The following is a 27,100-nucleotide window of genomic DNA, read 5'->3' as shown; positions in this document are numbered from 1 at the left end:
AAAGGAATAGAGTAAAGGCAGTGTTCCATGTTGAACCAATGATATAGGAAAGAAGAGGGTCAAAGTTGCATGGTCAAAGTTTACAGAAACAAGGAGCAAATTAGAATACTTAGCCTTAAAGTATCAACCTCTGGTCACATCCAGTGCCATATGCTCGAGATAGAAGGATGTGGGAAGTTAATATATGGCTAAAGCCATGGTTGGGAATGGTTGAGAAATTGACCATCATGCAATAGGAGGGACCTCTTTAAGATAAACAGGAGAGATATGGAAGGAATAAAAGAGTTGGGTGTATTTTGTGTGAGGAAAATATTGCAACGTCATAGAGAATGACCTTGGGGGATCAAATACCAAAGTTGTTTTATTGGAGGCCAGCAATGGAGCGACCATTCTGCTACTTGACATCTTGCAAAACTAACAAATATATAAGTATTAGAGTATTTATGGTGAGAGATTTTAATAACACCAGTACTAATTGGGATAATGATTTGTGCTAACTAAAGAAGAAGGTGAATGTCAGAAGGGAACTTCCTTGTCCAATGGGAAGGTAGCATTAATAGATCTAGTGAAGTGGACAAATGGAGAACATTACGAAATGAGGAAGCCTTTTGAGAATAATGATTGTAGCATTGTGAGATTTAGATTGGTTACAGACGACAAAATATGGTCCAGAATAAAAATACTTAATTTGAGAATGGCATATTCAGTAAATTAAAAATGGATGTGGCCCAGGTAAGGCAAGCAAAATAATCAATGAAGCAAAGAATGGCCTTTTTAAAAAGGAGATGAAACAGGGATATTCTACATTCATTTCCCCAAGGCAGGACAACCAAAGCAAAAGCTGGCTGGATAATGAAGGAGCTGGAAGAAAGGATGAAACAAAAACTGGGGCATCTAACTTGCATGTTTGATAATACAAGGAAGAATTGGACTGCACGTAAAGAGTAGACAAGTGACAAAGGATATGAAGGATAAAGAGGCAGTACGAAGAATAGATTGATGATTAATGCCAAGGTTTTAAAGGTTTTCTGGAGTAGTAACAACAATAAGAGGTGTGTAAGGAGCAAATGAACTGACTGCAGATCTATTGGCACAGATGAGAAAAATTGTGAAAGTAGTAAATGTTTAGTTTAAAGTCACTTTGTCAAAGCTGGGATAAATGATGTTTCTATGGTAATGGATACAATAAAATTCAAGGCTTTAATATTAGTAGCACTGGCAGTACCTGAAATAGATAAGTAAGGTATTTGGTAAAATACTACTTGTTTCTGCACAATTTTGACATTTGGAGATGACCTGAGACTTGGACATAACAGAAGAGTGTGAGGTAACACATTTTAAAAGGAGAATAACCCAGAATAATTTTTGGAGAGCTGGTAGCAAGCATTAGCAACCCAGAACTCAGGTAGTGCTCTGAAGACATAGATTCAAATTGTACCACAACAGATGGTGAAATTTAAATTCAACAAAAATCTGCACGATAGCTTAGTGGCACTGCTGCCTCACAGCATCAGGGACCCAGGTTCAATTCCAGCCTCGGGCGACTGGCTGTGTGGATTTTGCACATTCTGTCCATGTCTGCGTGGGTTTCCTCCGACAGTCCAAAGAAGTATAGGTTAGGTGGATTGGCCATGCTAAATTGCTCATGATGTCCAGGGATGTGTGGGTTAGGTGGACTGCAGGTTTACAGGGATAGGGTAGTGGGGTGAGTTTGGTTAGGATGCTGTTCAGAGACTCTGTTTGGACTCAATGGGCTGAATGGCCTATTGCCACACTGTAGGATTTCTGTTTAGAAGGTGTACCCTCCTCCTCCCCCTCCCGCTGTATTCCTGATGAAGGGCTTTTGCCCGAAGCGTCGATTTTCCTGCTCCTCGGATGCTGTCTGAACTGCTGTGCTTTTCCAGCACCACTCTACTCCAGAATCTGGTTTCCAGCATCTGCAGTCATTGTTTTTACCCTGTAGGATTTCTATGATCTGTGGTGACCTATGACCATGATACAGTCATAAAATGGAATACAGGTATTCAAGAAATCAGCTTACCACCACCTCAAGGCAACATGGGTTGTTCAGTAAATGCTGGCATAGCCACTATAGCCCACATCCCATGAGTAAACAAACAAATGAGCAGAACCAATACAAGCTCGGTGGTATGTTTTTTTAAAATGGATGCAAAGAGAAGAAGACAGGGATGTTTGTCCACAAATTGAAGGAGGTGGCAGGACAGCAAGTAATGTGCTTTATGCATAAACGAATAGAATATAACATCAGTAAGTGTTGGAACAGACTGCCTGATGAGGTGGAGGCAACAGGAGAATTCAAAGGAGAGTTCGATAAATAAAGGAGAAATTAAAAATTGCAAAAATAGGAACTCACTGAATTTTTTTTGTTATTTATTTGAGAGATCTGTGTGTCCTTGACTAGGCCAGCATTTATTGTCCATTCCTTAGTGCTCATTGGGCAGTTAAGAGTCTTTATCATTGCTGTGTGTTTGGAGGCATGTGTAAGCTAGATAAGATAATATGGTAATACTCTTCCGTAAAGGACACTGGTGACCAGGTCGAGTTTTATGATAATTGATAGTGGTTTCATAGTTGCCATTAGACTAGCTTTTCTTTATCTCAGATTTTTGTTGAATTTAAATTTTACAGTCTGTTGTGGTAGGATTTGAATTTATGTCTCCAGAGCATTACCTGAATTCTGGGTTACTAATGCAGTGACATTACAGCTATGCTACTAGCTCTCTAAAAAATATTCAGTAGAAAGGCAGATAGTCTTCTGTATTGTTCAATAATTCTAAAATTGAGATGATCCATTCAGCTGCTTTCCTCCCATCCCTTTTCTCACTCAAATTTCCTATGAGGGCTCTCCCACCTTAGCCCTGAACTCACAGCTTTCTTTACTTTCTCAACTATAACCACTCTTGCTGTCCCCAAATTCATTTTGTTCATGAGATTTGCTTCCTACTCCCTTGACCCTATTCACACACGACTGGTTCTCTCTCTTCAAGTATTGCCTCACTATTCTTTAAGCTATTATTACTGCTGTTCTTGAAGAACAACCCTTGACTTGTTTGACTTTGCAGACTACTTCCTTATCTCTAACCTTCCTTTCCTGATCAAACTCTTTGGACATGCCATCACTTCCCAATGGTTTTAAATGGGTTTTCCTATTTTAGACCTAGGAACTCTTTTATAATTGCTTCATTGAGTATCATCTTTCACGGTAAACACACACAACATTGTAATCAAAGCCAAAATGGACTACAGCTGTTGTACGGACCAATTTTATTAATTTCATATAATATTTAAAAGTACCTGCTGTGTCCTTGGATGCGAGGAGACTTGGGCCAGGTCTTAGTGAATAGGTGCTATTTATCATTTAGAAGGTGTACCCTCCCCCTCCCCTTCCCACTGCCCACCATTATCATTCTGCATATCATTGTGTAGAAAAGCCCTTTCCCTCTGTTTGGTATTTCCTGCAATACAGCTCAGCTTAAAGTCTGGTTTTAACGTTGGTCATTTTGCTCATTAAAGAATTTGGCTTTGCAGAAAGAACATTTGTATTTTAAATTTCATTTCTCCCACAATGGAGTTGAATACCCTCTAAATCTGTACACAAGTGGCTCATTTCATGACTTCATACCTGTCTGAACATTTTAGAACATATCAGAAAAACCTGATTCTTCTGTTATTCATTGGGACTCTTGAATACTATCGCAATAAAGGTTGAGTGGCTGATTTTTCCCCAGGACTTAGGCTTAACTCAATAAGGTGAATCTTAACATTTCTACAAGCTTAGATCAGCAAGCAAACTTGAAACCCTTCTGGATTTTGTAACTGTGTCACTTTATAATGTACAAAGTTAAAAATCACACAACACCAGGTTATAGTCCAACAGGTTCATTTGGTAGCACTAGCCTTTGGAGCGCTGATACTTCCAGGTGGTTGTGGAGTATAAAATTGTAGAACTCAGAATTTATGGCACAAGTTTACAGTGTGATGCAACTGAAATTATATATTGAAAGAGACCTGGATTGTCTGTTAAGTCTCTCATCTTTTAGAATGACCATATTGGTTTCACTTCTTCCATCTATAAATCCCGTAACTTGCTTAAAGTTACATTCTCAAGTGAACTTTAACAATTGGTGCCATGTTGGCTCAGATAATGCAATGAAGAGGTGAGGTGGCAAATGTGAGGCTGTAATATGCCCCAATGTTCAGATTGATTCGAATCTAAAAAAGGGAGTTACAGAATATTACATGGATTCATGCAGTTTTTGAGCAAAATAAAATGCAATTCTGCAAGTGCAAATTCACCCCACAAACTTGTGTGTGTGTAACTGTAAAGGGGTATGAGTGTCGGAGTGAATGTGTGAGCGTATGAGAGAGAGTTTATGTATGAGAGAGGGTCTGCTTGACTGTATGGGTCTGTAGGAGCGTATGTGTGTGTACGCGCGCGCACATGCGTGCGTCTGTCTGTGTTTGTGTGTGTAGTGCAGTGGGGTCACTTGTAGTGTGACATGAACCCAAGGTCCTGGTTAAGGCCATCCCCATGGGTACCAAACTTGGCGATCAGTCTCTTCTTGGCCACTTTGTGTTGTTGCCGGTCCTGAAGACAGCCTTGGAGGATGGTTACCCGAAGATCTGATATCGAATGTGCTGGATCGTCAAGTGTTCTCCCAGCGGGAGGGAACACTCCCAGCGGGAGGGAACACTCCTGTCTGTTGATTGTTGTGCGGCGTCCATTCATCCGTTGTATAAACCTATTGGACTATAACCTGGTATTGTGATATTTAGCATTATACACCCCAGTTCAACACTGGCACCTCCAAATCATGACATTATAATGTCTTAACCTATGAGCAAATGTAATCATCTTTTATTTTTGAATGATCAAGGATCATATCTTGTAATGGTCATGTTTCAAATGCAGCATTGACATGTGCAATCTGTTGTCCCTCGTATTCCTTTCATGTGAATTGGCTTTGGGTGTCTTACTTAGTCTGGAGTACAGTATTGGATTGCATCCTTTTGGACAGTGAGACATTGATTTCCTGTAGTTCCACCAGCTTTCAGTATAATTATTAATTGGCATCACTGATGGCTTTTGAAACCAAATTAAGTTTTTAAACAATGTTGCAGCTTTGATGTAATTGAATTGGTTTCTAGAGACATATGAAGCAGGAAGAGGCTGTTCATGACTGATCCAATTGTACCTTTAAATCCAAATTCTCATCTACCCTGACAACCTTTCATTCCCTCACTTAAAATAATCCATTTAATTGAACTTCAAAATTATTCAAGAACTCCTGGTATCAACACCTTATCCAGAAGAGAGTTCCAAAGATTCACCACGTTTGAAGAAAAAATGAGTAGAATCTCTAATCCTGGTAGAATCTGTGCAGAGTCTGAGGTACAGAAGGCCATCTACCCACAGCCTATGCTTTGACTGGTTGGCAGAGGCACAGTCACATATCTAGAGTATTTTGAGTTAACAGAGGTAATTCTGAGTGTTAGAGTGGGAGATGTGGAATGACCCACTCCAAACAAAAATGGGTAAGTTGAGGATATTCATACCATCTCACCAGTGGCAAGGATGGATATGCATCATAGGTTACTGCGTTACTTGAACCACAAGATATTTGATGATTACTTATAGAGGAAAATTAATGAATGCTTTGTTCTTGTACTCCTGGATTAAACATTGCAGGATTATGGGTGGTGACCTGCGATTTTATTGATGATGTTAAGGAATTAGAGAGGAAGTTATTTATTAAAAGTGGAGGAAGTGAAGAATAAATATGTACTGTTGAGAAAATCTACTGATGAGGTATAATTGGGCAGGGTCTTGGGTTGTAACACTCATCTCTCTTGCATTCAATTTTGTAAATTATCCTCTGATGGTTATCTGTATTTCTGCAAACTTGAATGTAAAATCTACTCACGTAATTCAAGATACGTGTGGGAACTAAATGCATAGATAATATAGGAACAGGAGTAGGCAGTTCAACCCCTTGATCCTGTTCCACCGCTTGATAAGATTGAGGCTGATCTGATTGTAGCCTCACACCACTTTTCAGCCTAACTCCCAGTAACTTTGGGTTCTTGACTGATAATAGAATCAGTCTATCACTGCTTCTATAAAATAGGCTCACTTTTGACTCTTGAAGGAGCAAGTAGCAAGGTTCCCTTACTAATGCAACTGATTACCTGATGTTATAAACAACTTCACAAGAAAAGCAATTGTTTGCTTTCTGTACCAAACCTTGCAAATATTCCAAACCTTTAGTTCTCGTTATCATTTCTGTAACAAGGTCAGGTTAGTTAACTTTGGATGTAGGCCATGTCCTTATCACATTGTTTTGGATTACTCCTTTCCTTTTTAATTTTATTTTCTACACAAACGCAAGCACAAACAATGAGATCATTTCCATTCTTTCTTTTACGCACGAAGTGGAAACAATTATTTTGTAACCATGAATTACAGCTTTGTGGTTGAACCTTCTACTCTGCTTTATCTCTTTGTACAGCTCGTCTTTGAATCTGCTTCACTTGCATTTTCTGCATTTAGTCATAGTAACCATTTGGTTCTGCTGTTTTTCCCCCTAATTTCTGATTTAATTTCTCTAATTTTTCTTCCATTTGTTTGCATAGTCGCAGTGGTATAATGTGAAAATATCTTGAGAAATGCAGTGCATAGTCTTCACTCCTCTTTGTAAACTGTCAAATTACATATTTATTACTAAGATTTCCACAAACGTTTGGCTTCCCTGGTTAAACTGGAATTGATGGGAATGAGGGCAAAAACTGTGGTTATTGGAGGTTAATAATCTTAAACCAGGACATCTCTGCAGGAATTCCTCAGCGTAGTGTCCTGTGCCCAACCATCTTCAACTGCTTCTTCAACGCCCTTGTTTCCAACGTAAGATCAGAGATGTTTGCTGATGATTCCCTAATGTTCAACACAATTCATAACTCACCAAGTACGGAAGCACTCCAAATTGAAATACAACAAGACCCACACAGCATTCAGACACTAATGCATAATGTGTATCAACTACAATATGCACCTCAGCGACACTCTGAGACTTCTCTAATTGCATATTTAAAATCTGTGACCTTTACCATCGAGAAGGACAGGTGCAGCAGGTGCACGGGAATACTTCCCCCTTAAAAACCATCTCCATTCTGACTTGGAACTATGCCTCTGGTTCTTCAGTGCTGTTGGGTCAATGTCCTGGAACTCCCTCCCTAGCTACACTCTAGGTGTATCTACACCCCATGGTCTGCAATGGTTGAAGAAGGTAGTTCACCAATGCCTTTTCGAGGGCAGATAGGGATACTCAATAAATGCAGGCCTCATCAATAATGCCCACGTCCCATGAATAAGTTTTTTTTTAAAAGGCTGCAGACGATCTTAATAAAATGATTGACGTGTAGTTATTTTGAGTTTAGTTTGTACCTTGAATACGTCAGGTTAACAGGAGGAATCAGTTACTTTCAATAAAGTATGGTTACAGTGGTGTGGGGATTTAGGGGAAACATAACAAAAATAGCTGGATTAAACATTGACAGGTTGGTTTGTCTCTTGAGTATAAGATTTTACTTATCCACATTGAAATAACTGTGTTGAGGCTGGTATCCTGTCACCAAGTCACCCTTTATTTACTTGTGCACAGTACACTGCTGTGGCCAGTCAGCTTGGAGTCATTTCCCTGAACTGAGAAAATTCTAAATCCCCTATTTATCATGGTCAGCCAGGGCTTTCCTGATTGGCCAGGTTAACACCAATTAAGGGTCTTGTAGTCAACGCGATCCACCTGGTTTCATACACTACAGACATCTGTGTCTCCATTGTTCATTGCGTAAACAGTACATTTTGCCGAGTAAATAATACTTCATCACATTCTTTATATTCTAGAATATCTTCAATTTATCTTGAAGATCTATTCTCCATGTACTGGTGATGAAGGATACCCCTACCTGTTATTATCAGCAAATGTAAAATACTTTGGTTCCTTGAATGGTTGGGGACATTTTTTTCATCAAGTAGCTGAAGCATATTGTGTAAGATTGCCTGAATATAAATTTTAGTCCTTTGTTGAACACTATGATTTTTAAATGTTCTTTCTTCTTGTGATTGTAACTTTTAAGGTTCTTATTTAGAATTCTTCATATTCATGTGTGTTAATAAGAAAGTGTGTGTAAATAGTAATTGCAATGAGGTCAGCCAAGTGGACCTTAATTGAATGAGTTCCCCAACTGGGGCTGTTAATCTGGTCAAATCAGGGAATCCTGGGTGACAGGTAGGAACAGGAGTATCAGACATCCTGTTCACCCTGAGAAGCAGCTGTGAGGAAGCTGGATCAGTGTCAAAGACTCTCCATGTGTCATTAGAGGGTGACTTGGTGTTGGGATACCAGCGTCTGTGGAGTTATTTCAGAGTGAACTGTCTGTGAAGAGTTTGTAGATCGCAGGTTGGTTATATGAGACCTTACCAAATGGCAGGATAGCTAAATGTATTCAACGGTATGCTACAGAATTATGAAGACCAGAATAACCCCAATTTGATCTGAAATCTGTGCTGAGTTAGTTTTTGTCAAAATGGTCATGAAAATATTCCCAGATTCTAACTTTCAGGTGATGAACCTCAGGGGAGTGCAGATATTAAACAGTCATTCAGCACAATCAGAATTCAGCTCAGTAATGATGTGCACCATGGTGGGATGGCTTGTTATCTGAGCCAGTGTTGAAATGGTCCCTTAGAATTACATTGAGTGACTCACTGAACTGTACTTACTACCATCAGGAGACGAGTATCAGTGGAGAGGATATTATAAAAGGTTTTCAACGAGTTAGTGTTATTCTTTTCACACAATTTTGTGAAATATTGAAAGTTATTGCAGCTTAATGTGATGAGATTAACAAATTTACCTGTTTTCAATTTTGTAGTCAATCTTGGTTTTTAGTGGTAAATGTGCTTCTTTGACTTGTATCAATTTACTAATGCTGAAGGAAGCAGTCTGAAAAATGCAAACAAATTAAAGTATATTTAAAATAAATCTTCACATTTTAAAATACTCCATTGGGCTATCCAGTTTTGTTGCTGGGGTGGTCTGCTGAAATCAGTAACCCCCCTCCCCAGTAACCTTTGAATAACTTGCCCTAATTGATTATTCTTTCATGTATGACCATGGAAGAAATCAACCGCAGGATAATTGCCTAAGGACATCGCTGAGAACCTTTAAATGTGTGTTCATGCTTCAGCAGTTACCTACGAATATAAATTTTGTTCAGGTCTGAATATTTTTATACTGGAAGTCTGAGTGACTTCCTAATTTAACATTGACCTATGTTAATGAGGTAGAAAGATGCTCTGAGAAGTGAATCTGAATTTGCTCCCCATGTAATCATCATTTTCACGTTTAATTTCGCTTTGCATTCTTTTCAGTTTTTGGCAGCTGTAGCAAAGTTGTTGGTCCACTTATTAATTATTTTAAAACCTGCTGAGAATTATAACTTTGCTTCAGTGATTCTGTAATTTATTGTCTCTTAGATTTAACGTAAGCAGCATTTGGATTTTTAAATTTTCTGAAGTATGTGTGATAGATGACAGAGTATGGTTTCTGTTGGACTTTGCGTACATGTATTGCAAAATAAAAGATAATATCTTTCGTAGCTCAACACACTGTTTCTATAACAACACCAGTGTGAGCAATGCACTATTTAAAGATTAGGTATAAGCTTATCGTACTTTGCAGTACTTTTTTGTGGCTTTGAACAGCTGTGATTTTTTTTAAATCTCAAGTGACGTAGTTTAGGTGACCTAATGATGCCTGTCATGGAGTGATAAGATAGGGATGATGTCCCTATGATTTTCCTTACCCTGTCAAACCTGTAGTGACAAAGCATAAGGACGGGGATTGGATGAAAATCTTTGTCACATTTCAGCAGAAGTAACCACACTAATTTTTTTTTCAAAAATATACTTTATTCATAAAATTATTTGGATTTCTATACAATTGGTCATGCCATTCTTATGCGCACATTACATTGCTTTACATACAGACATTGAAACTTATTTTTCCTATATACAAGTCTGTACATTTGCTATCCAGCTCTTCTGCTGAGGTGTCAGCAGAGCCCAAATGTCTGGGTGGGCCCCCTGTTCTTCTCAGGCAGGCAGATGTTACACGGTGGTCTTTCCCACCGCGCCTTGGCGGCAGCTGCCCCAAACTTCAGTGCATCCCTCGACACGTAGTCCTGGACCTTGGAATGTGCCAGTCTGCAACACTCAGTCCGGGTCAACTCCTTCAGCTGGAAGATCAGCAGGTTTAGGACCGCCCAGAGAGCATCCTTCACCGAGTTGTTGATCCTCCAGGCACAGTTGATGTTCGTCTCGGTGTGCGTCCCAGGGAACAGATCTTAGAGCACGGAGTCCCGCATCACGGCGCTGCTTGAGATGAACCTTGACAAACACCACTGCATTCCTCTCCAGACTTCTTCTGCGTAGGCACATTCCAGAAGGAGGTGCGTGACAGTCTTGTCCCCCCCGCAGCTGCTTCGAGAGCAGTGTGCGATGCGGGAGAGAGTCCGGGCGTGCATAAAGGATCTCACAGGCCCTTCTCACCACCAGCCAAACCATGTCTTGGTGCTTGTTGGAAAGTTCTGGTGATGAGGCATTCTGCCAAATGACTTTGACAGTCTGCTCAGGGAACTGCTAGACAGGATCCGCCCTCTCCTTTTCCTGAAGGGTCTCAAGGACACCACGTGCTGACCACTTCCTGATGGACTTGTGGTCAAAGGTGTTTTTCTTCTTAAACTTCTCCACGAAGGGCAGGTGATATGGAACAGTCCAACTTCTTGGAGCATTCCACGGCAGTGAGACCAGGCCCATCCTTCGCAACACCGGGGACAGGTAGAACCTCAGTACGTAGTGACACTTGGTGTTTGCGTACCGGGGATCCACGCACAGCTTGATGCAGCCTCACATAAAGGTGGCCATCAGGGTGAGGGTGGCATTGGGTGTGTTTTTTCTCCCCCCGTTGCCCAGATCTTTATACATCGAGTCCCTTTGGACCCGGTCCATCTTTGATCTCCATATAAGTTGGAAGATGGCCTGGGTGACTGCAGCGGCACAGGTTCTGGGAATAGGCCAGACCTGTGCCATGTATAACAGCAGTTACAGTGCCTCACATCTGATGACCAGGTTTTTTTCCTGCGATGGAGAGTGACCGTAGCTTCCATCTGCCCAGTTTCTGCCTCACTTTGCTGATACACTCCTCCCAAGATTTGGCGCATGCCCCAGCACCACCACCACCCCCCCCCCACCCCGTACCAAATACCTAGCTCCTTCAGGTGGTCAGTCCTGACGGCGAAGGGGATCGAGGATTGGTCGGCCCAGTTCCCGAAGAGCATAGCCTCACTCTTGCCTCTGTTTACCTTGGCCCCCGAGGCCCATTCGAACTGGTCACATATGCACATGAATCTGTGCACGGACAGTGGATCCGAGCAGAGAACGGCGACGTCATCCATGTACAGGGAGGCCTTAACCTGTAGGCCCCCACTGCCAGGAATAGTCACCCCTCTCAGGCTCGCATCCTTCCTGATGGAGTCGGCAAATAGCTCTATGCAGCACACAAACAAGGCAGGAGAGGGAGGGCAGCCCTGCCTGACTCCAGATCTGACTGGGAAGCTATCTGATTCCCACCCATTGATTGCACTTACAATGTTGGTGTAGAGCGGTCTGATCCAATTGCAGATTCCCTCCCCAAAGCCCATTTGGCGAGAACATCTCTCATATTCGTGTGTGATATCCTGTCAAAAGCTTTTTCCTGGTCCAGGCTGATTAGGCAGGTGTCCAACCCCCTGTCCTGCACGTAGGCGATCATATCCCTGAGGAGTGCGAGACACGCAGCGCAGGTTTGGTCAGGGTGAATCACTGACCCCAGAGCAGGCCTGACCCAGTTGGCGATAACCTTTGACAAAATTTTGTAATCCACATTCAATAGTGGGATTGGTCTCCAATTTCTGAGTTCTTCCCTCTCCCCCTTCTGCTTGTAGATGAGGGTGATGATGCCTTTCCTCATGGATTCACTCCTGGTACCTGCCTGAAGCATACTGACATACACCTCCAGTAGGTCCTGGCCAATCAAGTCCCGCAGAGCAGAATAGAGCTCGACCGGTAAGCTGTCGCTTCCGGGAGTTTTATTCTTTTCGAAGGACTCGAGGGCCTTGGTCAGCTCGTCCAGAGATAGCGGCTGGTCCAGCCCCTCCGGTGTTCTGTTGTCTAAGACCTCCGTGTTAGAGGACAGGAACGACTGGGAGGCTGTGCTGTCGGTCGGCTTCGCATCATACAGACTGGCATAGAAGGATTTACTGATCCTCACGACGTCAGCCTGAGATGATGTTATCGAGCCATCTTCTTCCTTCAGGCTGCTGAGCATGGAGCTCTCTTTGTGCACCTTCTGGAAGAAGAAACGTGAGCACGTCTCGTCCTGCTCCACCGAGCGGACCCTGGACCGGAAGATTATCTTGGAGCCTCCAAGGGAAAGGGCGAGGCTTGCTGGCCCTTCACCTCCTGGAGGTCCTCCATCACATCAACCCCCATCGTTTGCAGCAGGAGCAGGTTCTGCATACTTTCCTGGAGCTGGGACAGTTTTCCCCGCCTCTCTCTCTCCTCTTGAACACCTTTTGAGGATGAAGAACCTCTTTATGTTCCCTTTTACTGTTTCTCACCAGTCCGCTGGGGACTCAAAGAGGGGCTTCACGGTTCTCCAACCTACGTAGCTCCTCAATGTTTCCCGGAGTCAACAACTTTGTGTTCAGCTTCCACGTTCCCTTACCAGCCCACTGCTCATCCTGTAGGTGACAGTCGGCCAGCAGGAGGCAGTGGTCAGAGAAGAACACCGGCTTGACGTCGGTGGATCTGACCGAGAACATTCGAGACACAAACAAGTAATCTATCCTTGAGCAGATAGACCTGTCTGCCCGTGACCAGGTGTATCTACGCTGTCCTCTGTCTGCAGGGGTGCTGAAGACGTCGTGCAGCTTGGCATCTTTTACCGTTTCCAGTTTACTGTTCCCCCCCCCACCAGATCATCCATCTGCATCAATGATACAATTGAGGTCTCCGGCCAGAATGACCGGCCTGGACGTAGCCAGCAATAGTGGAAGCTGCTGCAGGACAGCCAACCGTTCACTCTTACCCACTGGGACGTACACATTAATCAGTCTTGGGGAGCATTCCTGTACATGACATTGGTGACAAGGAGGCGTCCGCCCAACACCTCCTTAACCTCGGAGATGGTGAATTTGCCTCCTCGCAACAGGATACCCAGGCTGGAGGCGCGGCTATTGTTATCCCCTGACAACATTTGGAATATTAAACTACTAAAAGGATGTGGAAACTTTGGAGAGGGTGTAAAGAAGGTTTACCAGCACGTTGCCTGGTCTGGGGGGTTTTACTTTTGAGGAGTTTCTTTTATTCTTTCACGGGATGGGGGCATCACTATCTAGACCAGCACTCATTGCCCATTCCTAATTGCCACAGTGAGCAGTTAAGAGTCAACCACTTTGCTGTGGTCCTGGAGTCACATGTAGGCCAGACCAGATAGTCATGGTAGTTTCCTTCCGTAATGGGCATTAGTGAACCAGATAGGCGGTTCTGACAATCTGCAATGGATTCATGGCTATCAATAGACACTTAATTCCAGGTTTACACTGATTTCAAATTCCACCATCTACCGTGGTCGGATTTGAACCCGGGTCCCCAGGATATTACCTGGGTCTCCAGATTAACAGTCCAGTCATAATACCAATAGGCCATCAACCAGTAGGTTGAATAAACTTGGATTGATTTCATTGGAAAGATGGAACTGAGGGGGCGACCTGATAGAGGTCCACAAAATAATGAGAGTCATGGATATGGTATATAGTCAGAGGCTTTTTCCCAGGGTGGAAAGGTCGACTACAAGAGGGCATGGGTTCACGGTGAGAGGGGGAACATTTAGAGGAGGAGCGTAAAGAAATGTTTAACACAGAGGGTGGTGGTTGCCTGGAATGCATTGCCTGTGAAGGTGATGGAAGCAGGCATGTTAGCAATGTTTAAGGTGTATCTTGATAGACACATGAATGTGAGGGGAACAGAGGGATAGATACGCTGTATGGGCAATAAGTAGCAGGCCGAAATAAGAATTAGGAATTGGCGCAGACTTGGTGGGCCGAAGGGCCTGCTACTATGCTGTATTGTATTTGATGATCCATCTAGTATATCATTTCTCTTCAGGGCTGAGATGATTCTTTAAGCAAGATTGAGTCCAGCCTCCTCTGCCTCATCTTTTCTTTTATCAGCCTCTCTATCTCATCTCAAATTCCAATAGCCAGAAATATTGGATTGACATTCCTTTCCTCCTTCAAATTATGTTTCAATAAATGTGTGCTTCCTATTGCCCAGATGTCCCACAACCCTCAGAACTGGTCTCAGGAATCTAACACCTTCCCTTCTGCACCTTCACAGCGATATATTCGTCAACACACTGTGCTGTGTCAGTCCTCATTATCGTACTGGAAGTAAACCAGGGATAAAAACAGTGTGCTGTAAATATTTCAAATTGACCATTCCTTGGTCTTACCTGAGTATTCCAGCGTGTTCTGTTTTTATTTCTGATTTCCAGCAGCTGCAATGTTTTGCTTTGAGTTTGGAGGTTATTACCTTTTTAAAGTTCTGTTTATCACTTGCTTTTCTAGCTTCCTGAAATCTACCTTCAGTACCTTTACCCCTTTTTTAACCTCTGTCTATGGCAATGATATGGACAACAGCCCCTGGCTGTTCATCCGTACACTTCAGAATGTTCAGCTGCTCAGTGATACCCTGGAGTCTAGCATCTTAAGGACATTATTGTATTGTCTTGAGAAGAATGTTTGGTCCACGATGCTTTTGGAAAAGCTGGGTGAACCTTGGTCCTGACTTCACCCCTGAGTGTTTTCTTTTGGTGGTACAGAATTACTTGCTTACTACATTGTAAAAAGTACAAATGATGCCGTTGTACTAGTATTTTTGAATAGCAGTTGAAGTGAAACTTAATCTTCGATCAATTTCAGTTCCTCCAAATCCATCTTTTGATTCTTGTTTCACTACCATTTCCTCTCACCTTTCACTACCATCCCTTTTGTCAATTAATCAGTCCTACCTTCCACCCTATCACAGACCTGGCCCTGTTGTCCTTACCTTTCACTTTTCCTGTTGTTTGTATGTGTTTAAAATCTGTTACATCTCTAACTACTTCCAGTTCTGTGAAAGGTCATAAAATTGAAATGATAGTTCTCCTACCATTGACTTAATAAGAAATCCTGTTAAGATGCCATCGTGATACATTGCCAAGAGAGGACAGAGCCCCCCACCCACAATGCAGGACAAACATAATGTATTGAATTTTATTTGACTCTATATTTGCCTTGTGTCTGTAAAGGAACTGGAGGATGCTGCAACACAGGCTGCTCTTGAGGAGAAAAGACGCCTACAGACACAAATGCAGCTGCAAGATCGATTCAGACAGGAGCTGGAACGAGAAAAAAATGTAAGTACAATGCACTTCACAGTTTGCTTTTGATAAAAAGTATATGGACTATGGCTGCGTTAAAGTGAAACTTGCTAATTAAGCTGTTCATAGATGTTATTACATGATTGTTTTATTCATGTTTGATAAACAGGAATCAGTTGTGCATTATTTTCCAGTTTTTTTTTATTAGTTCAGCAGTCAATTGTTGACAGATTCGAGAGCTTTGTGAAATTGGCCTCTGAGCTGGTATACTCTGTGACAAATTAGTTTTCTTTTGTGTTGCGGTCTGTCATAGCAGCTGCAGAGCTGTCCTCCTGTGGGTTCTAGAAACCATAGCATTGTGGGTACACAAATATTGTATGGCCTTGGATTCATGGAATCAATTCACAAGAATAAATATATATAAAGAAATGTGCTATGTGATTCAGCAATGGGGCCTCATGGCTCAGTGGGAGCTTGTGTAAGGTTGCCAGGGTCTGAAATGACTGAGGAATGCATTTAGTGTTGCCCAATATGATATCACATGGACTCAGCAGGGAGTAACTTTAGAACACAATCCCTCACATTGAGGTGCCCCTCATTGTTACTAAGACTGTGTCTATCATAGTAATGTAACTTCTGTCTAGTTGTTATCATGCAATAAATATATTGTTTGATACAAGAGGTCTCTTCGTTAGACTACCAGTTGGTTTTCCACTATTACACTAGACAAACCAGTCCTGTGGTTCCCAGGAAAGAAGGTGGCAGTAAATGTAGCAGATGGATCAGATGAGGATTCATCTTACAACTTTCTGAACCATACATTTTTAAGTAAGTGCTTAGTATTTTAGCTCATAGTGCTGCTTAGTGTAAATATGCAGCAGTTTGCAAATGAATTAATATGAAAGGAATTCCCTGTTTATCCATTATGTGTTGTTTGATTTTAGCAGAAGTTAATGGGTCTATAATCTTATTGTGAGATGTGAAATTCAGTTTCCCGTTTCTCATGTAATGGGATCAATGCTGTTTTGGAGCAGCCTCAGACTCTCTTCATTCCTAATCCTCCAGCTTACAGTATCTCCCTGTGCTTGATCAACGATTCATGGCCCCAGAAACTGTAGTTACTGGCTTTAATTTGCTAATAATTGATTTGAATTGAGAAAAGTTACTGATGTTGCAGTGAATGTTCTTCAGGAATTGGAACAATTGCAATATTTCAACAGGACTGATTTTATTGTACAGGCTGATTATATTTTTCCAGTTGGTGCACAGGGACACTGAGATTACTTGTCTCTAAAACAATAATTAAACAACAGCCTCAGCTACAGCCAGCAGGGCCTGTTTACTAGTATTCTGTTTAGAATCTGTGTTCTCCTCTTTCGAAATAAATATGAGTGCTGGTAGGTTTGTTTTAAAATCCAAGGCACAGCCTTGTAATTTCCCTTTGAAACTAAATGTCCTTTCTTTTTTAAACCTAATGGACTTTTGGTAAGCATTCAATGGCCAATGAAGTACTTTGTGCAGCTTCAATTTGGCTCATTTTGGTCTTGAATCCAGCCAATCTTGTTGAGCCTTCACTATATTTGATAAATGGGAAGGCCCATTAATGCTCATTCCAGTTGGAAACAACTGTGTATCCACGTGGGATGCTTGTTAATTCAACAAAGGTTATTACCTGTACACTCTTGTTTTCAGATCAGAGAGCAGGTGGAAGAGCAAGTCGCTCAGAAGTCTACTGAACTGCAGCAGTACTTTCAACGTGTGAAGGAACTGGAAGAAATGTACAAAAGGCTCGAGGAAGCTCTTGAGGATGAGCGTCAGGCTCGGCAAGAGGAGGAATCTGTCCGAAAACTTCAGACCAGGTAGTAAAATACTTTAAATCTTCCAGATATTAAAAAGGGGAAATTTTAAGAACATTCATGGAAGAAGAGTCTCGCATTATATGTAGAGTAGTTCTAGAGAATGTCACTAATTAGGGGGAGGGTAATGCCCTCTGCAGGCATAACTGAGTGTCTTGGAAAAAGCTGACAATACCCAGCAGGTCAGACAGCATCTGTGGAAGGAGAAACCAAACGTTTCATCAGAACAAGGAATATTAGAAACATAGGATTTGAACAAGTGGTTGTAGAACAAGGACTAAAGGAAGGTCTTTGATGGGTGGTGGTCAGGAAAGATTGAATAACAAAAGAAGTCAGTTTTTAAGGCCAAAAGGAATAGTGATGGAGCAAAACGAGAAGTAGACAAACTAAAATTGCCCTTGGAACAGGTGAGCTGCTGACTGAAAGCAAAATTAAAGGAAAAATCAAAATCAATTGAAATGAAATAAATGGGAGGGATGATTAATTTACAAGCTGAAATTGTTGAGGTTGAACATAAGTCCAGAAGGCTGTAAAGTGCTTAATTGAAAGATGAGATGTTGTTCCTTAAACTTATGTTGGGCTTCAGTGGAACAGACTGAAGGACAGGGATGTCCATGTGATCTGCGACAGAACCAACAATATGGCAGAAGAACAGGGAGGAGATTCTGCTCAGGTAGCATTAGATGTTAGGTCCTAATTTGGAAAGTACAACCTCAGGATTGTTTACGTCAAGATTATTACTCAAAGGAGGGATTCCATTTCATGAGATTCTGGCATACCAGTGTTTGGGCAAGAGGGAACTCTACTGATGGAACGAGTTAGAGAGAAACCTGCAGAGGAGGAGGCTCACCCTGTTGATGAAAGAAACGATTAAAACTTTAGTAGGGAAGGACATGGGAAAGGAACCAGTGGCGAGTCTATGGTTAGAATTAAAGAATAAGTGTGAATTCTAAACTGCAACAGGAGTGAGTTGTGGACAGTTCTCTTGATAGCAGCAATCACATAGTAAAATGATATCAGAGAAGAGACAGACGTGTTGCAAACACAGGGTGGTTTTAATGAGAAATATTAATTTCCACATGTAAGAGCAAAGAAGTGCTATGTGCATACCTGCCTATCCCTGATAACCATCAACCCCTTGTCTGTCTCAGCCTGAAATGTTTTCTTACCCACCCTCCCAAACAAACCATTTTTGAGGCAAGAACATTACAAAGTCTTATGACCCTATTGGTGAAGATTTCCTTAGTCCTTTGTATCTTGCATGCATGACCTCCTTATTTTTAAACCATACCCTCGATGTAGACATATCTGCATCCACTCTGAAAAGTCTGCCCATGACCTTGCATATTTCAATAATATCGCATCTCATTTTTCTAAACTCTAATAGATCCTATCCAAACTTTGCTCAGAACATAACACTTCCGTCCAGTAGTCGGTCTAATAAATGTAACGCTTCCACCCAGTAATCAGTCTAGTAAATGTAACACTTCCAGCCAGTAGGCAAAAGTGAGGACTGCAGATGCTGGAAATCAGAATCTAGAGTAGAGTGGTGCTGAAAAAGTGCAGCAGGTCAGGCAGCTTCTGAGGAGCAGGAAAAATCGACGTTTTGGGCAAAAGCCCTTCATCAGGAATCAGGATGAAGGGCTTTTGCCTGAAACGTCGATTTTCCTGCTCCTCAGATGCTGCCTGACCTGCTGTGCTTTTCCAGCACCACTCTAATCTAGACTTCCACCCTGTAATCAGTCTAATAAATGTAACACTTCCACCCAGTGATCAGTCTAGTAAAGCTTCTTTGAAATGCTTTTAATGCATTTGGATGTTTTCTTAATTCATGTGCCATTTTCCATTAGTAATTCCCCTGGACTATCTATCTGGAGAACCATTGCTCACTTTTTTTCCTTTTTAAAGACCTTTAGAATCACTTGATATCTATTTTTATATTTCTAGCTAGCTTTCCCTCATTCTAAATTCTCCTTTATTAATGTCCTAGTAATTCTTCACGCTTCTTTCTGTTCTGTCCAATCATCATTTTTTGAGGAATTGTGTACTCTTTCTTCGTTAGCCAAGAATGGTGTTTAATTCTCTCAAAACAGGACTTCACCTATGAGTGCCAAAACAGCAATTCCTGCTATACAGCTGCAATTGAGAGCTAAAGTCACTTTAAATTTTTGGAGTTTCTTTCGGGTAGGTCTGGCCTAAATGGTTTGACCTTGAGGCCTGATTTCTGTGTTGAAAAACCTTGTGGAGAAGTAGGTGATCTTATGGCCTACTTATACTCTGCAAATGGCTTTCCTTCCCCTATTTCACGGGTGTGGTGATTGCTATTGTCAACCGTTAAAATGGAGTCAAGGTGAGAAAAGTTTAGATGCACAGTCTTAGAATCTTAGTGGAATGTGTAGTTTCTGAATATTTAGAAATATATCCTTAAGTGTCTGCCACTATTTATCTATTGAACTGTCCTTTAACCTAATTTCACAGTTCACTTTTGCCAGTTTTATCTTCATGCCCTCATAATTAAGTTAAAAGACATTAGTGTTTGACCACTCTTTACTTCCTCATACTGAATGTGAAATGCATTATGTTATGATCACTATTATCAAGGGGTACCTTTACTATGAAGTTATTAATTAAACTAATCTCATGACATATTTACAATATTGATTTCAGTTTACTCCCTGGTCGGTTCTAGAAATGCTGCTCTAAGAAAATGAGAAGAAAGTACTCAATGAACTAATCCTCCAGGCTACCCTTGCTAATCTAATTAACCAATCTATATGTATTGAATTGAATTGAATTTATTGTCATGTGTACCGATGCACAGAGAAAAGCTTTGTCTTGCAAGCAATGCAGGCAGATCACATAGTTAAGTAGCATAGATAAATAAATAATAGGTACACAGCAGCAAAACAAAAACACAGGTACAGGCGTATGCTAAGAGTTTGTGAGTCCATTCAGTATTCTAACAACAATAAGATAGAAACTGTTTCAAAACCAGCTGGTGCATGTATTCAGGCTTCTGTACCTTCTCCCCAATGGTAGAGGTTTAGAAAAACATTGCCAGGGTGGGATGGATCTTTGAGAATGCTGGTGGCCATTCCTTGACAGTGGACCTGGTAGATGGATTCTATAGATGGGAGGTTGGCCTTTGTGATTGTCTGGGCTGAGTTCACCACTCTCTGTAACCATCTCTGATCTTGAATGGTACATACCAGTTGCCATACCAGTTAGTGATACATCCAGACAGAATGCTCTCGATAGCGCAACTATAAAAGTTGACAAGGGTATTTGCCACTATGCCAAATTTTGTTGAGGAAGAAGAGATGTTGTTGGGCCTTTGAAACCATTGCATGTGAAGAATCTAAGAAAGCTTGTTGTTGATGACCACTCTCAGGAGCTTGACACTCTCTCACTCATTCCATCTCTGTGCTGTTAATATTTAGAAGGGCATGAGTAACATCCCACCGAAAGTCAATAATGTGTTTCTTGGTTTTGCCGGTATGGAGAGCTAGGTTGTTCTCAGTGCACCGTTTTTCCAGGTCTTTCACCTCCCATCTGTAGACTGTTTCGTTGCCATCTGAGATTCGACTGACTATAGTGGTATCATCAGCAAACTTGTAACTGGCATTAGTGTGGTATTTGGCAACACAGTCATGAGTATACAGTGAGTACAGTAGGGGACTGAGTACGCACCCCTGGGGGCTCAATGTTGAGTGTTAGTGACGATGGAATATTGTCCCCAATCTTCATTGATTGTGGCCTGTGGGTCAGGACATTGAGGATCCAGTTGCAGAGAGCAAGGCTTAGTCCGAGATAGAGTCATAGAGATGTGCAGCATGGAAACAGACCTTTCGGTCCAACCCATCATACCGACCAGATATCCCAACCCATTCTAGTCCCACCTGCCAGCACCCAGCCCATATCCCTCCAAACCCTTCCTATCCATATACCCATCCAAATGCCTCTTAAATGTTGCAATTGTACCAGCCTCCACCACATCCTCTGTCAGCTCATTCCATACCCATACCACCCTCTGTGTGAAAACTTGCCCCTTAGGTCTCTTTTATATCTTTCCCCTCTCATTCTAAACCTATGCCCTCTAGGTCTGGACTCCCCGACCCCAGGGAAAAGACTTTGCCTATTTACGCTATCCATGCCCCTCATAATTTTGTAAACCTCTATAAGGTCACCCCTCAGCCTCCGACACTCCAGGGAAAACAGCCCCAGCCTGTTCAGCCTCTCCCTATAGCTCAAATCCTCCAACCTTGGCAACATTCTTAAATCTTTTCTGAACCCTTTCAAGTTTCACAACATCTTTCTGATAGGAAGGAGACCAGAATTGTATGCAATATTCCAACAGTGGTCTAACCAGCTGCAACATGACCTCCCTCTCCTGTACTCAATACTCTGACCAACAAAGGAAAGCATACCCAACACCTTCACTATCCTATCTACCTGCAACTCCACTTTCAAGGAGCTATGAACCTGCACTCCAAGGTCTCATTGTTCAGCAACACTGCCTAGCACCTTACCACCTGCTAAGATTTGCTTTCCCAAAATGCAGCACCTTGCATTTATCTGAATTAAACTCCATCTGCCACTTCTCAGCCCATTGGCCCATCTGGTCAAGATCTTGTTGTAATCTGAGGTAACCCTCTTCGCTGTCCACAACACCTCCAATTTTGGTGTCCTCTGCAAACTTACTAACTGTATTATGCTCACATCCAAATCATTTATGTAAATGACAAAAAGTAGAAAACTAAGCACCAATCCTTGTGGCACTCCACTTGTCACAGGCCTCCAGTCTGAAAAACAACCCTCCACCACCACCCTCTGTCTTCTATCTTTGAGCCAGTTCTGTATCCAAATGGCTACTTCTCCCTGTACTCAGCGAGATCTAACCTTGCTAATCAGTCTCCCATGAGGAACCTTGCTGAACACCTTACTGAAGTTCATATAGATCACATCATGTGAGACATGATTTCTCATGCACAAAGCCATGTTGACTATCCCTAATCAGTCCTTGCCTTTCTGTTGTTCCGATAGGCAAATTGGAGTGAGTCCAGAGTAGTGGGGAGGCTGGAGTTGATTAATGCTTCGACCAGCCTTTGAAAGTACTTCATGACCACCAAGGTTAGGGCCACTGGGCGGTAGTCATTGAGACATGCTGCATGGGCCGCCTTAGGTACAGGGATGATGTTGGCCCTCTTGAAATAGGCAGGGACAGTGGCCTACTGCAGGAGGAGATTGAAGATGGGTGAGAAGACCTTTGCCAGTTGATTTGCACATGCTCTGAGTGCATGGCCTGGTACTTCATCTGGTCCCATCGCTTTCCTTGGATTCACATGAAGGAAAACTGATCTGATCTCTGCAGTGACTGTTGGGATAGGTTTGTCAGGACTTGTCAGAATAAGAGTTACCTCTCCACTGAAATTCTGCTCAAAGCGAGCATAGAAGGCATTGAGATGATCTGGGAGGGATGTGTCATCGTCTGCTATCTTACATTGTCTCTTTTTAGAACCTGTGATGTCATTCAGTCCTTGCCATAGTTGCCGAGTGTCTGTCTGGGTCTCTAGTTTGGATCAGTATTGATCCTTGGCTTCTTAATAGCTCTGCGAAGGTCATACTTGGATTCCTTACTTTTGAGTGGGTCTCCTGATCTGAAGTTCAGGCAGCATCCATGCTGCCTGAACTGCTGTGCTCTTCCAGGACCACTAATCCAGTATTTGCTTTCCAGCATCTGCAGTCATTGTTTTTACCTCCTGATCTGAAGGCCTCACACCTGGTTTTTAATGCAGATTAAAATCACTCAGGATTATCACTATACCTTTCTCACAAGTTCCCATCACTACTACTTCTATACCCTGTCCTAAGGAATAGTTGATAATGGGGGAATGTATAAGTCACCCCCTCAAGTGACTTCTGACATTTATGATTTCTCATTTCCACCCAAACTGATTGAATTCATTTTTTTATCGTCAGAATGAAGGCCATCTCTTGATTGCACCAATGCCATCCTTAATTAACATAACTATCCCTCCATCTTTTCCTAGTTTTATGTCCTTCCTAAATGTAATGTAACCTAGAATATTCAGATCCATGTATTCATGTTTTTTAGCCAGGTCATTGTAATCAAATTGATATCAGATGATACAGATTTATTTCTATTTGTACTGCAACTTCATTTGCTTTGTTATATGCTGTGTATTCAATTAGTTCACTTTTGTTTTTACTATTTTTATAATTTCTAGCCCAACCTACTGTTGCAATCTTTAGGTTTATACATTCTTACCCTTTCAGTCACCCTTGTTACTTTGCTGTCTTGCTCGTGATCTCTATTTAATTTATAGAATTTTTTGAAACTTGATCCCTCGCCTCCTCTATTTGGTTTCAAAGCCTTTCTACTGTCCAACCAGAGTATTGCTCCCAGTCTGGTACAGGTGAATAGAATAAGGTAAAAACAGTGACTGCAGATGCTGGAAACCAGATTCTGGATTAGTGGTGCTGGAAGAGCACAGCAGTTCAGGCAGCATCCAAGTAGCTTCGAAATAGGCATTTCGGGCAAAAGCCCTTCAGGTGAATAGAATGTTTACAGCAAAAACTTGGATAAAAAAATGTTGTCAGGAATCATGTCAGCTCTTTAAAAAATTGAGTAATATTTCAAGTGAAAATAAGGAAATATTCAAAGCATGTTCAAAATTACTTTGTGTCGGTCTTCACAATAGAGAGAAATGTTAAGTATATTTGATGTTCCAGGTAAATTGATGAAGCAAGTACTGGAACTCAACCAGAAAGAATTTGGAAAATAATGACATGAAAGACTGAAATATTACTAGACAGTCTTCCAGAGAACGCACATTCAAGAAGAGATTATTTTAAATCTTACATAAAATAGTTATTTAAAAAAGGAGAGAGTATGCAACCAGGAAATTGTGTAGACCTGTTGCTCTAACTTTTGGGTCAATGAATTGAAATGCCCAATTAAGAATTGTGAAAGAGCACATCGAGAAATAGAACTGATCAGGAAAAGCCAAAGTCGATTTTGAAGGATAGGTCATGTGTAATTCACCAAATTGAACTGAAGTAACTTAAGAAGGACAGCACAAAATGTTTACATGGGTTTCAAGAAAACATTCTTAGGTTCCACATAAGAGACTAACGTAAAACGAAAGCTTATGGCATTAAAGGGAATTATTGACCTGGTTATAAAAGTAATTAGGTGATAGAGTTTAGAGTAGTGCTAACAACCCTTAACTTATCATCAAATTGATTTATAACTTGGACAACATAATATAGCTGTATATCCAAGTTTTCCAATGATACAAAGATTGATGGCATTGTAGGTAATGTAGATGAGACGCAAGATTACCAAGAGATGTTAATAAGTTAAATAAATTAGCAATATTCTGCAATATGGATTTCATCACAGGTGGGAGATCATCCATTGTGGACCGAAAAGGATAGATCTCCACATTTTTTAAACTGTGAAACGTTAGGATCACTAAAATCTAGACAACTGCAAAAAATAATCAAAAGAGCTCATAGAACATCAACCTTTATAACTAGAGGAGTAAAATATAAGGGAGACATTGCTAGTTCACAGCTTTACAAAGCCTTTGTTGGAACATTTTGAATATGCTAGACATTTCTAGCACCACACCTTAAAATGCATACACTTCAAAAGAAGTGCAGTACAGATTCACTAGAATGTCTCCTTGGTTACACAGATTGGGTATGAGGGGTGATTACATAAAGAAGGCTTGTATTATGTGAAAGATTATTTGAAGTTGCTTTTTAGAATTGCAGAAGGAGTCAAGAGGGCTGTGTAGAAATGTTTTCTGCAAATGGAAGTATCAAGGTCATGGCGACATAATCTTAAAATTAGAGCCAGGGAATTCAGTTGAAAACTTCGGAAAGACTTGTTCACATAATACAGAGGAACCTCGATTATCAAAATATCAATTATCCGAATATCGGATTATCTGAAGGAGATCTAGAGGTACCGATAGAAACATTACATCAAAGACGTGTTTCCAACACTGATCGAGCCTTTGATTTACAATGATTAAACAGGACCCTGAACCCCCCTTTCCCTAGATAATCTCTCCAACATTGTCCTGTACTGGGCAAAGGTGGATTCTGTCAAAATGCTGCAGTAAAAAGTTGTGTGAGAGTGTGGCCTTTTTCTGGGGGCGTGGGGTGGATTTGGACAGGTTTAGGGGTCGGGTCGGGTGGGGGTGAGGGTTGGGCGGATTTGGGGTGGGCGGGATTGGATGGGGTTGGGGGTGAGCGAAGGGCAGGGTTGACGGTGGGCGAGATTGGGGGCAGGAGGGGGCGGGGTTGGACAGGTTTGGGGCAGGCGCTCGCACGCGTTGTGCTGTTGCTTTGTCTCCTGAACAGGGAACGGGCTTTAAAAAAAACTCCAGGCCCCAGAGGAAAGGCTTAACTGAATAATTGATTATCCAAACGAAATAGTGCCCGCCCATCTCGTTCAGATAATCGAGGTTCCTCTTGTAGATAGAAGAAGTATGGAAGCCCCTCAAAAAGCAGCAGATGCTAGCTCATTACTTTATAAGTTCAATTGATAGATTTGCTGAATAATAGTTTAAGAGGATTTGAAACTAAAGTGGCTGAATGGAGTGACAAATTAGCTTATTGACTGTTGAAACATGTTTGAAGGCTTAGTGGGCTATCCCTGTGGCAGTGTTACAATACCTGCTGAATTCAGTTTATTTATGTTTGTGTCCTTACTGTTGCTAACTGCAATTAATGCTACAAGCTGTTTAAGTGCTGCTATTCTGTCTTGTTGCAGTTTCCAGGATGCATTTAATCCTATTTTAGCTCTCCATTTTAAATGAGATTACTAAGTATGTATTTTCAAGTGTCTATCATGAAATGGTACATCCTTTATTGTATTACTAAACATAGGAGGGCATTAAAGTGAAAGGTTGGCAGAGTGGAAAGCGAATTTGTGTTTAGAGTCATAGAAATGTACAGCCCGGAAACAGACCCTTTGGTCCAACCCGTCCATGCTGACCAGATATCCCAACCCAATCTCGTCCCACCTGCCAGCACCCGACCCATATCCCTCCAAACCCTTCCTATTCATATACCCTAACCAATGTCCTGTACAGCCGCAACATGACCTCCCAACTCCTGTACTCAATACTCTGACCAATAAAAGAAAACATACCAAATGCCTCCTTCACTATCCTATCTACCTGCGACTCCACTTTCAAGGAGCTATGATCCTTCACTCCAAGGTCTCTTTGTTCAGCAACACTCCCTAGGAGCTTACCATTAAGTGTATAAGTCCTGCTAAGATTTGCTTTCCGAAATTGCAGCACCTCACATTTAAATTAAACCTCATCTGCCACTTCTCAGCCCATTGGCCCATCTGGTCCAGATCCTGCTGTAATCTGAGGTAACCTTCTTCGCTGTCCACTACACCTCCAATTTTGGTCATCTGCAAACTTACTAACTGTACCTCTTATGCTCGTATCCAAATCATTTATGTAAATGACAAAAAGTAGAGGATCCAGCACCGAACCTTGTGGCATTCCACTGGTCATAGGCCTCCAATCTGAAAAACAACCCTCCACCACCATCCTCTGTCTTCTACCTTTGAGCCAGTTCTGTATCCAAATAGCTAGTTCTCCCTTTATTCAGTGAGATCCAACCTTGCTAACCAGTCTCCCTTTGGGA

The 27,100-nt window shown here is 41.7% G+C and overlaps 1 protein-coding gene across 3 annotated transcripts in view; it reads left to right on the top strand.

Moving 5' to 3' along the window:
• LOC140493628 (switch-associated protein 70-like) overlaps nucleotides 1–27,100 on the top strand; it is a 138,958-nt gene that overhangs the window by 92,607 nt on the left and 19,251 nt on the right. For all 3 annotated transcript variants that reach the window (XM_072592266.1, XM_072592267.1, XM_072592268.1), the window contains 2 exons: nucleotides 15,471–15,578; nucleotides 17,235–17,401. In XM_072592266.1, coding sequence (XP_072448367.1) covers nucleotides 15,471–15,578; nucleotides 17,235–17,401 — 275 coding nt within the window. The remainder of the gene's footprint in view (nucleotides 1–15,470; nucleotides 15,579–17,234; nucleotides 17,402–27,100) is intronic.

The sequence above is a fragment of the Chiloscyllium punctatum genome, chromosome 22 (genome assembly GCF_047496795.1).
Source record: "Chiloscyllium punctatum isolate Juve2018m chromosome 22, sChiPun1.3, whole genome shotgun sequence".
NCBI classification, from domain to species: Eukaryota; Metazoa; Chordata; class Chondrichthyes; order Orectolobiformes; family Hemiscylliidae; genus Chiloscyllium; species Chiloscyllium punctatum.
Note: the sequence above shows the minus strand (reverse complement) of the source record. Positions and strands in the feature narration are given on the sequence as shown.